Source organism: Vombatus ursinus, unplaced genomic scaffold (genome assembly GCF_900497805.2).
Source record: "Vombatus ursinus unplaced genomic scaffold, bare-nosed wombat genome assembly UNPS02014811.1, whole genome shotgun sequence".
Taxonomy (NCBI): Eukaryota; Metazoa; Chordata; class Mammalia; order Diprotodontia; family Vombatidae; genus Vombatus; species Vombatus ursinus.
In genome coordinates, this window is record NW_020954589.1 from 4,225,247 (window position 1) to 4,237,264 (window position 12,018).

The 12,018-nt window shown below is 47.5% G+C and overlaps 1 protein-coding gene across 1 annotated transcript in view; it reads left to right on the plus strand.

Annotated features, from left to right (window-relative positions):
- Positions 1-11,748, plus strand: part of LOC114053491 (myoD family inhibitor-like) — a 29,330-nt gene extending 17,582 nt beyond the window's left edge. Inside the window, exons 3-5 of the mRNA XM_027876594.1 lie at positions 3,686-3,859; positions 7,394-7,642; positions 10,527-11,748. Coding sequence (XP_027732395.1) covers positions 3,686-3,859; positions 7,394-7,642; positions 10,527-10,783 — 680 coding nt within the window. The 3' untranslated portion in view covers positions 10,784-11,748. The remainder of the gene's footprint in view (positions 1-3,685; positions 3,860-7,393; positions 7,643-10,526) is intronic.
- The last annotated feature ends 270 nt before the right edge of the window (positions 11,749-12,018 follow it).

Genomic DNA, 12,018 nt, shown 5'->3' on the forward strand with positions numbered 1-12,018 from the left:
TGACCTTTCTTCCTTTCTCTCTCCTCCTTGCCTCTCATCCTTCACTCCCCCTTTCTCTTTCTTCCTTTTCTCCTTTCCTCTCCCCTTTTACTCTTCCCTTTTTCCTTTCTCCTTCCATCTTCTTTTCTCCTTGCCCCTCTCACTTCACTCTTCTTTCCTTCTTTTCCTTCTCTTCCCTTCCTTTCCCCTTTGCCTTTCTCCTCACTTTCCTCTCCTTTCTCCCTTCTGCTCCCTCTCCTTCCTCTCTCTCTGCATCCCTCCCTCTCCTGCTCCCTCCTCAGTCTCTCTCAGCTCATCTTCTCTGACCCTGTTGCTTTCATGCATTAATTTCAGACTAAATGTAAATAAATTCATTGGATGGCATCCAGTCTGGTTTCCAGCTCTAGCTGCCCTCCCTCTGCCCTGTGGCCAGGTCTCACCCCAGGCCTGGCTTTACCGTTGCCTTGGCTTTGGGAAAAACCATGGTGTTACAGGGCAGGATCAAGAGCATGTGGGCTGGAAGAGTTTGCTTTATAGGACAGCATGGAAAAAAGGCATCTCTACCCTTGACCCCAGCCACTGTATTTGGGGTGACACTGGTACACCTCTCATACTTTTCTTTCCTTCCTATCTGGCAATTCATAGGATCATAGATCTAAAGGTAGAACGGACCTTTAATCCTATCATTTTACAGATGAGGAAACTAAGGCCTGGGGAGTTAATGAGTTGTCCACAATTATACAGGTAGTAGGCTTCAGAGGTGGAATTTGAACCCAGAGCCAGTGCCTTTTCCACTGTTCCATGATGAATCTCTTGTCCCTTTCCTTCCTGATTCTCTTGCCTATTACTGCTTCTTGAGCTTTCCTCCCCCCCTCCCTCATACTGCCCATCTCTCCTACCTCCTCTTTCTGTTACAAGAAAGGTAAACAAGTCTTGAGGGATTGAAGGAATAATTGGAGAAATTCTCCTCCTCTCCCTAGAGAGCAGACCTCACACTTTAGAGACAGCACATCCAAAGATAAGAGGCAAGAGAGCTCTTCTCCCACCCACCCATATTCCCCCACCCTATAGTCAAGGAGAAGAGAATTAAGCTCCGGGAGCAAAGCCCAGATCCAATGGGCTCACTCTCAGCCCAGAGGGGCCTGGCCAGCTCAGAGGTCCCACCCTGCTTCCTTAGCCCAGCTCTCAAATCTCTGGGCAGGACTGTCATTTGCCTTGGGCAGGTGTGAGCGTGTCAAGCCTGTACCTGCCTTGCTCTGGGCTCTAGGCACCACCTACCCCTCCATTGGGCACTGGAGCCTTTATTAAGGCCAGGGACACTGCAGGGATCAGTCAGGGGCCCCTCAGGACATCTCCAGACCACATAAGAGCTGCTCCCAGGCAAGGAACACCAAACCCCAGTGAAACTTGTTCTCACATGCTGGGGCAGATTTTTATTGCCAGGGTCTGGTGGCCTGATTCTGTTTCCCACCTCAGTTTCTCTTGTTGCCCATTTTTCCCTGCTTTTGGAGGCTAGTCAGAGGTAGGTAGGCAAAGTATGTGATCCCCACTGGCCTGTTCTGATTTAGTTTCTATCCCTGACTCAACATCTGCCTGTCTTGGTCTGTTTTTTAATCCTAGAGCCTTTGTCTTTCACTCTGTCTCCTATGAGTTGTCCTATGGGTCTGTCTGAACCTGTGCTTTGGTGTGTCTTTCCCTTCTACCATCATAGAAATGGGGAGGGGAGTTCCAGAGCTCCCTTTGGGAGTCCTTGTTTTCAGAGGCTCCCTAGTGATTTGCTTTGGTGGGGACCCAGGCTGCTCCATTCCATCCTAGCTGCTTGTGGCGACCCTTCGTCCCACTGACTTTGCTGGCCACCTAATCCCTGATCCCTCTTCTTCTGGTCACCATTCAGAGGCCTTTCTCGTGCCTGGGGGTGGGGAATCAGCCCCCTTTTCTCTCCTGCCTTCCAGGCTGGTTCCACTCCAAGAATCTCTGGCCCAATCACTATAATTGTGGGATTGGGGGTGGCTCTGTTTCTCCCACTTCTGCCCACTGTACAGAGGGTCATTCTCTATAATTATAGATGGCAGCTCAAGTTCTTCTACAAGCCCTCTCATTCTTTGTCTCTCCCTTTTCTCTCACTTCCTTTCTCCTCTGACTCTTGCTGTCTCTCTGTCTCTCTTCTCTATTTCTCTCTGATTTTTTTCTCTCATTGTGTCTCCTGCTCTTTTTTTTTCCCTTTCTGTATTCTGTGTCTTTATCTCTTTTGTCTGTCTTGTTGTTTTTGTTTGTCCCTTGTTCTGGAGGAAGACCAATGAATGGCATCAGGAGGTTGATGTCTTGACTTGTGGGTGAATTGGATTTAAGTGAGGCAGAGCTATGCGGAGTCATCAGCCTCACTGTCTTCTCCAGAGTCATAGGAGTGCAGTGGCAAGACATAGGTCAGGACAACTGGTGATAGCCCCAGATGCAATGGGAGACCTTGGCCTTTTTAAGCTAAGGTCTTTCCCAGGTCTCCTTTTGTCTAAACAACACCCATTCATTGATCTGTCTTAAAGAATAGACCACAAGGTTATAGACCCAGTGCTGAAACAGACCCCAGAGGCCATCTAATCCAAAACCCCTCTTTTAAAAAAAATGAGGAGACTGAGGCCCAGGGAAATTAAGTGACTTGACAAAGATCACACAGGTACTATCTGTCTCTCATCCTCTCTCTCTTGCATTCTCAAAGGACATAATATTTGTAAATCACTGAGCACAGTACCTGACACAGCAAATGTTTAATAAATGATTGTTCCCTTCTCTCCCTGTCTTCTTTCTCTACACTTCTCCATCTGTTTCTTTGGCATTGTGTCTCTGTTATTCTCTATCTTTGTCTAGTTATGTCCTTTCTTCTTTTTAGTTTCTCTTTCTCTCTCTATAACTGTTTCTATCTCAGACACAGACTCAGAGGGGGAAAGAACACTAGGGATCCTCTTAGTCAGGGACACTCAGCCCCTAACTTGTGTCCTGAACCCCTTTGGGAGGCTGGTGGAGCCTAGGGACCCCTTCGCAAGATAACATTTTTAAATGCATTAAAATACATAGGTTTACAAAAGAAGCTAATCATGGTGAGATAGTTATAAATATATATATAGAGAGAGAGAGAGTATGTATGTATATATGTATTTAAAAGTCAAGTTCATGGATCCCAGGTTAAAGACTGCTGTGTGTCTGTCTTAGAGTCTCTCTGTGTCTCACTGTCTCTTCTGAATTGTTGGTCTGTCTGATCCTGTACTTCATTTTACAGATGAGGAAAGAGAGGCTTTGGGAGATCATTTTGTCTGAGTTATACCCAATAAGCAGCAGAATTAGAATTAGAAGCTGGTTCTCCTTCCTCTCCGACCAGGGCTTACGTTGTCTCATCTCTCAGTCTCTCTTCCTGTTGGGGTCTCTCCTGTTGCTCTCTGCTTTTCCCTCCTCTTCACTCTGCTGTGTGACTGCGGCCCCTCCTCTGGGCCACAGCCCTCACCCCCTCCGCACAACACACACATTGTGGTTTGGGAACGTTCTATTTTGAGGCTGGGGCTGCTGGCAGCCAGGGAAGGGTTGGGTGGAGAGCAGTGGGAAAGATGGCAGTGTGAGGACCCCAACCATGGGCAAGGGGGGCCCAAGGGAGACACAAAACTGCACCTCCTCCTAGGGCCCCTGGAAAGTGTTTCTGAGTTATGCGTTCTCTCCTCAGCTCCACCTCTCCTGCCCGAACTGGAGGTAGCACCATCCACTAGCTTTTCAGAGGCAGCACTGGAAGAGGGCCTCCTAAAGGAAGACGCTCCCCCTATGCCCCAGGGTAATGGACCTGGGCCCCCCAAGGCCCTGGAAAGCACCGAACCTGCCATCCCTCCAGAAGCTGTGACATGTGAGTCTAGAGGGGGGAGGGATGCAAAGGAATTCAACAAACTCATATGGGGTACCTCTTATGTGTATTGCAGTGGGGGGATATAAGAGGAACAGAAAACAGTATATGCCTTCAAGGAGCTTAAAGACTAGTTGGGGATACATCCCTCCCCAACACACATATTTCACAAAAATATGCATAAGCATGCATGTACACATGCACATATATATACACATGCATACATGCATACATAGAGCTTGTGTGGCCCTGAGCAGGTCACTTAGCTTCTCAGTGCCCCAGATACTGTCTGAGACACAATTTCCTAAGACTATAAATTGCAGCGCAGGTGGTAATCTTTCTGGTATAGAGAAGCATTCTCTATATGAATGAAATCACAGGTCTATTCTAAAAATGTATTTACAACTCTATTTATACATCAGTGCATACATTCAAATATACAAAAATAGATATAACTATGTAATAAGCTCTTTCCCTTTGTAAATGAACTAGGGGATAAAGGAGCAGTGAAACCCTGCTGTCCTATTCTGAGAGGTCATGAGAAGGAGGAATAAGGGGAGGGGTAGAAAAGGGACATTCCTATCCCTCCAAGATTCTGAATCTAGCCCATGCACCTGATAGGCAAGGGCTGGAGACAACCCTGTACCTGGGGCTGGGGGTGGAGTGCGTGGTCAGGCCATCCAGAGCCATGTTTTGCATTCTAGAAATCTGGGGGTTTTATCGCCCTCTCTCCCTGCTCCCTCCCCAACATGACCCGTGGACATAAAGGAGAAAGAAGTCAGCTTTCTGGGCATAGGGGAAGATAGCATGGGGTCAGATTTAGACAGATACCCCTTGTGTCTAGTGGACTCTGGTGTTTGCTCTGTGACTCAGCTCCCTGTCCCCCATCCCCACCTCCAAAAGCATAGGCAGCCTCTGTGTCTCCCTCCCACAGCCTCACCTCCTCCCACCCAGGCCCTGGCCACATATACATTTGGTTCCAAGAAGGAGATTTGTGGTGTGGGAGGCAGAGTAGGGGGTATAGGAGAACCCTCAAGGACTCTGGGAAGTAGCTGTTCCCATCACAGTGGCTAGAATGGAATAGAAAGGATCCAGAACAGGACTGAGAACTCCTGATGGTGTAATTCCTCCCCAATTTATATATCTCTAAGGCAGCCCCCAAAAGAGCACCCAGCATGAAGCCTGTCTTTAGTGTCATTTTCCTCCAGTGTCTACCAGCCCTTTGTCTTCTAGCTTCACCTCCCCTAGTTTCTGTTCTATTGTCCCTGTTTTGGGGTCCTTATCTCTGTCATTCTTCTGTTTTCCAGGCTTCTTTCTTCAGTCCTCTTTCCCCCCAGGCCTCAAGTCTCTTGTCTGTTGCCATCTATATGTTATTCCCCTGTCCCTTCAGAGTTTTCCTGTCTGGGGTTCTCAGTCTTCTGTCCCCTAGAGTCTGGTCTTTAGTCCCCACATTAGAATTCGTTAGCCCCCTTTCCCTTATTCCCTGCCTCATCTCTTACCACTACTTCTCAGTCCCCTATGACTTAGCCTTTGGAAGCTAGCTCCCAGCACCCCTCCCCTCGGTCCCTATCTCTCCTTCTTAGCCCCAGCTCCAAGTTGCAAGGAACACAGGCTTCAACAAAGAGTTCTAGAACAGGGGGTGTTGGGGAGCTAAGCAACAATCACCTAAGTAGCCATCTGTCCTGTGTCTTCAGGCAGGACAGATTTCCAGGTTCCCAAGTTTGTAAGTGACTGGAGGGAAGGGGGTTGCCTGCCCCAGGACTAAGGAAGTCTTTGCAGAGATCTGGGAGCTCTGAGCAGCCTCCAGCCCCCAACTATGACACCACTGTTTCCCTAACTTCAAGGGAAGTGTGGGTGCCATGAGGGTGGGGTGGGATGCTGGAGGGACAAGAAGCAGCCTGGAGGCTGGGTTAGTGGCTCAGGGACCTCTCAGAGCTTAACCAGATCCTGCCCCATTGACACAGAATCTAGTCCCTGCGCCTGAAACTCAACCAAATAGTTCCTTACTTCAGTGGGCTCGTTTCTTCCGTCTCCCCCTAAGCTCCCTTCCATCAAAAGTAGGCTGCTACCTAAGGCTGTGGTCTTGGGCCAGGGCAGAGAGGTTCAAGAGGGAGCAGAGAAGGAGAGAAAGAGAGGAGGGGAGAGAGAGAGAGAGAGAGAGAGAGAGAGAGAGAGAGAGAGAGAGAGAGAGAGAGAGAGAGTGAGTATGGGGACAGCCCCTAGGTCAGGGGTGAGGAACCTGTGGCCTTCTAGGTCCTCAGGTGCAGCCTTTTAACTAAGTCGAAATTTTACAAAACAAATCCTTTTATTAAGGGAATTTGTTCTGTGAAGTTTGGATTCAGTCAAAGGGCTGCACTTGAGGACCTAGAGGGCCACACCCCTGCCCTAGGTTCTAGGGAGGCTGGGGAAGAGAAGGTGGGAAGGACATTCCTCTCCAAACAGATGTTTCCAATAACTCCCCCCCCCATCACGTGAAGGGCAGAAATGGCTGGGGTTGGGGGGCAGGGAGGAGCTGCTGGTTAACTGCTTCCGTGCCTATTCCTCCCCACTGCCCTCTGAGAACTCAGATCTTTTTCTCTCCTTCTCAGGGGAGAAAATAAGTCTCTGAGCAGGATAGGGAAGCTGTGGTCCCAAGAAATGAGGGTCAATCTCAGGGACATAGTCTAGGAGGGTCAGTGTACTTTCCAAATACACAATACTTAAAACTACAAGGGTGGATTATCTTATCTCCTCTACCCCAAATAGCCAGTCATCCCTGGGAATGAGGCAGCTTGGCATAGTGCAAAGAGCACTAGACCAGAGTCGTGAGACCTGGGTCATAGTCCAAACTCTGCGGAAAACTCACCTTGAGATTTGGGGCCAATCAGAAACTCTTGTGGACTTCATGTTTCTCTTCTGTAAAATGAACAGCTTAGACTATGGTCTCTGAAGTCCCTCCCATTCTCTGTTCTGTGTTTAAACATTCTTTATGTTTAAGGGTCCCTCTAAGCTCAGACATTCTGTGTTTTGTATTTTAACATTCTGTGTTCTAAGGTCCTTTCCCATGCTAACATTCTGTGTTTAAACATTCTATGTTCTAAGTTTCTTTCTAGTTCTGATATTCCGTTCAAATATTCTCTATCCTAAGGTCTGTCCAAGCTCTGACATGCTGTGTTTTGGGTTCTAACATTCTGTGATCTAAGGTCCCTTCCCATTCTAACATTCTGTGTTTAAACATTCTATGTTCTAAGGCCCTTTCTAGTTCTACTACTCTGCAGTTGAACATTCTATATCCTAAGGTCTGTCTAAGCTCTGACATTCTGTGTTCCTTCCAACTCTGACATCGTGTTCTGTTTAAACATTCTGTGTTCTAAGGTTCTGAGTTTGGACAGTCTATATCACAAGGTCTATCCATATTCTGATATTCTAGGCATCTATGATTTTATGAACTTATGACTTCTAAGTAAGAAGACTCTCCTGGGGACTAATCTGGCATCCTGGGCCCATGGGGGCTCCTGGAGGCTCCCTAGCCCCTTCCCTTTTTCCTTCTCTTCCCAGGCCAGCCTCAGGGGCTTCCCTCCCCAAGGGGACTTCCTGGGCCCTCCAGCTTTACCCCGCTATTGCCCAATGGTGCTGGCCATTCCCTGGAAGCGGCTGGCCCCAAGAGGTCAGGGAACGGCACACTGGGTGGCCCCAAAGCCCACCGGAAGCTGCAGCCACACTCATCATTCGCCAGCCAGGGCAGCAAGAAAAGCAAAGGGAGCACAAAATCATCGGCTTCCCAGATCCCCATTGAGGCTCAGGAAGGTAAGAACAAAACAAGAAAAATCTTACTCCAAAACTCTTTCAGAAAAGGTAAATCATGGCACTCTATGTATCCAATTGCTTGAAACTGGGTGCTTGGAGGGGCAGCTAGGTGGCTCAGTGGATGAAACTCCAGCCTTGGAGTCAGGAGAACCTAAGTTCAAATCTGACCTCAGACACTTGACACTTACTAGCTGTGTGGCCCTGGGCAAGTCACTTAATCCCAATTGCCTCACCAAAAAAAAAAAAAAGAAATTGAGTGCTTGGGAAGGGTGCCCTTCCACCCCAATTACGTCACTGTCATTACAGTATAACCAGAGCCACCGGGAATAGGTTTTCTGATCCAGTAAAGTTTATGGAAAAGAGTAGTGGATTTGTAGAACTGATTTCAATTTGATCTTTACTGTGTGGCCCTGGATAAGTCACGTGCCCTCTCTGATCTTTAGTAGCATCCTCTGTAAAAATGGGAGGGAGGCATTTTACTAAGTGTGTCCTAAGGCCTTGAGCTTTAAATACTATATACCATAATGAAAATTGGATTTGGAATCATAGAAAGTTTTGTTGTTGTTCAGTTGTTTTTAGTCATGGCCCATTCTTTGTGACCCCATTTGGAATTTTCTTGGCAAAGATACTGGAATGGTTTGCCATTTCCTTCTCTAGCTCATTTGACAGATGAGGTAACTAAGGCAAACAGGGTTAAGTGACTTGCCTAGGGTCATACAGTAAGTGTCCGAGGCCAGATTTGAACTCAGGAAGATGAGTCTTCCTGACTTCAGGTCTATCCCTGCCCCTCATAGTAAGTACTTGAGTTCAAATATAGCTCTGTTACTTACCATCCATATGACCTTGTGAAAGTCTCTTAACCTCCTTGGGTCTCAGTTTCCTTATCTGTAAAATGAGGGGGTTGGACAATAATCTCTGAGGTTCTTTCTGGTTTAAGAACTCTGACCCTATGATTCTGTCACCCTCTTCTTATCAGTGTACTCCACCTGAAGTCAAGTGGAAATATGGAATCAGTAAACCAACATTTTATTGTGTGCCCAGTCCTGTGGGGGTCTGGGAAAAGCAGAAGATTTGGTTCCTTGCCCTTGAGGCAACTGGTGGCTCAGTGGATAGAATGATGGGCCTGTAGTCAGGAAGATCTGAGTTCAAATTTGGACTCAGATACTTACTAGCTCTGTGACCCTGGGCAAGTCACTTAATCTCTGCCTGTTTCAGTTTCCTCATCCGTAAAATAGGCATAATAATAGCACCTCTAACCTCCCAGGGTTGGGAGGGTCAAATGAGATGATAATTGTAAAGTACTTAGCACAGTGGTGCTATATAAATATTACTTATTATTACTATTATTACTACTACTAGCTGTGTGACCCTGGGCAAATCATTTCATCTCTGCCTGTATCAGTTTCTTCAAATGTAAAATGAGGATAACAATAGCACTCATCCTGCAGAGTTGTTAATAGGATCCAGTGAGATAATATTTGTAACATACTTAACACAGTAACTGGAACATAATAGACGCTATATAAATGCTTATCTCTACCGCCACCCCCACTGAGTCGCACAAATTGGGAAACAAGATAAATAGGAGAAAAATCATCAAAGAACAATACAAAGCAGTATGGAATCAAATGCTGAATGTGTGGCCCAGTAGCAGAATGTAAGTGCAGCTGGACTTCAGAAAAAATCAGTCATTTGCTTTGTAGGAGTACTCTTTGTAGGACTCCTTTGAACAACCAGCTCTCTCAAGTGCAGAAATCCAGTGGCTATCCTGAGAAAGATTTAGCCCAGGGTAGTGGAAAGAGCACTGAGCCAGGAGTCAGGAGCCAAGCTGGAACTAGGGTGAGGTGACTGGGATTTTTCCCCAGGGCACCAAAATTTAGAGGGCCCTGATAGCACTCTGAAATGAGAGCAGATTCATCTAATTGTGTCCTCAGATTAATAAGAACAATAAATTAAAATAAGAAGCCATTAAATGATAATCCCTCCCCTGGTGTCCTTAAAACCAAAGGGAGCTCAGAACCAGCCCCAGCCTGCTCCCCTCTATCCTCACTCCTGAAGAGTTTCTAGGGTTTCTACCTTTCCAATCAACTAACTTAGTTTTTAAAAGTTGATTTGAGGACACATTTTATGCTGTTTACTCCGGCTGTGTTGTTTGAAGCTTTGTTCTGCTTCCCAAAATTATTAGCTCTTGCTCTGCCAAGGAAGCCTGAGTTTTCTGCTACTGGCTTTACTACTGACCTACTGGGTGGCTTTATGTAAACCGCCTCCCCTCTCTGGGCATCAGCTTCCTATAAAAAGAAAGAGTTAGACTAGCTGACTCCTAAGGTCCCGTCTCAGGATTTCTGAGTCTAGAATTGGGAAGCAGGATGATACAGGGGAAAGAGAGTTGGATTTTGAGGCAGAAGTTGTTGTTCGCTCATCTCTGACTTTTCCAGACCCCATTTGGGGGTTTCTTGGCAAAGATATAGGAGTGGTTTGCCATTTCCTTCTCCAGCTCATTTTACAGATGAGGAAACTGAGGCAAACAGGGTTAAGTAACTTACCCAGGGTCACAGCTAGTAAGTGTCTGAGGCTGGATTTGAACTCAGGAAGATGGGGACTCCCTGACTCCAGGCCTGGCACTCTATCTGCTATACCATCTAGCTGACCCTAGAATCTGAGGGTCTGGGTTTAAATCCCATCTCTACCATATGCTATGGGTGTGACTTTAGGCAAATGATTTTGTTTCTCTGGGCCTCAGTTTCCTCATCTGTAGAATGAGGGGATTAGATTAGACAAGCTAAAAGGTGCCCCGCAGCTCCAGATCTTAGACTCTAGCATTTTATTCACAGCGCTTCCACTATTTCCGTTTCCTTCTCACTCTTTTGTTCCTTGTCCTCACCAGATTGCTGTGTACATTGCATCCTCTCCTGCCTGTTTTGCGAGTTCTTAACGCTGTGCAACATTGTCTTGGACTGTGCCACGTGCGGCTCATGCTCCGAGGACTCCTGCATCTGCTGCTGCTGCTGCGGAGGGTCGGGGGAATGTGCTGACTGCGACCTGCCCTGTGACATGGACTGTGGGATCATTGACGCCTGCTGCGAGTCGGCCGACTGCCTGGAGATCTGCATGGAATGTTGTGGGCTTTGCTTCTCCTCTTAGCCCCTAGCCCCAGGAGAGGTGCTGGGGGAGAGGGGAGCCTGGAGGGAGGGCTGGCTCCCAGCTCAAGCTGCCACCCCCCCTCACTCCCCACTCCAAATCAAACTGCCTCCTTGCCAAGCATTCGATTGGGGCTGACTTGAGCTACAGATTGGCATGGTGAGAAGAGACAGCTCTAGTTAAGAGCCAGTGGAGGAAAGAGATACAGGGGGGCACCATAGCTGTCCCCTTTCCCCCACCCCTTCCTCCTCAACCCCCAGCACCCTGGACTAAGCAAGGAGCCCTGATATGGGAGCATCCCACGTGGTGACAGACTTAGAGACCCAGAGGTCCCAGATAATTAGTGAATCAATCAATAAGTATTTATTAGTCTAAGGTCTTAGGGGCCTGTCCTCTGCCCCTGCACCAGCATAACTGAGGAGAAATTCTAGAAAGGACCGTACGCTGGAGGTAGGCCAAGACCTGGCTTCCTGTGTTGGAATCCTCAGGACCAGGCTTCAGTACACTGTGAAAGTCAAGGGAGAGGAGCCTTGGGGAGGAAGGGACCCTGCCAGCCAACAATATTCTTGGGTTGAGGAACTGGGGGTTAGGTGGGGCTCCCTAGAATGTGAGCTGGATGGACCTGGATTGAAGATGGTAGAGAAGAAAGAAGGGACAGAAAGGAGTCCTGAATTTCTCTACCTTTCACCACCCCTAGCCCCTCTCTGACTCTGTCCTAGCCTCTGGGGCAGCTAAATGTGAAGAAAAAAAGAGACACTTCAATTGGGGTTCTCATGCCCATCCCCTCTTCCCCTGTTTTCTCTTTCCCTTCTCCTGGGCTTTCCTAGGATGTGAACCTGAATAATGACCTAGGAGAGTAAGGCAAAGCCTAGAGATTGGGTGTGTGTAGAGAGAATACAGTGGAAAGGGTGGGGTGAGGAACCACGTGGAAGAGACTGGAATGGGTGGTGGGAGGGAAATGGTGGGGAGGGTCAGGCCTGTTAGTTGCTGTAAATAAATATCTTTGCTGTTTCACATTTCCCTAGTGTATCATTCTAGAGCCAGATCTGTGGAGCTAGAAGGGGAATGAGAGATTATTAAACCCAACTCCTTTATTTTACAGATGAGAAAACTAAGTCTTGCCCAATGTCACAGAGCTAGGAAGCTGCAGAATTGGAACCTAACCTAGGTTTCCTGACTCCAAGATCAGGACTCTATTTGCAAAACAGACAAGATGGCCCATTTCTTAGAGCGCCCAA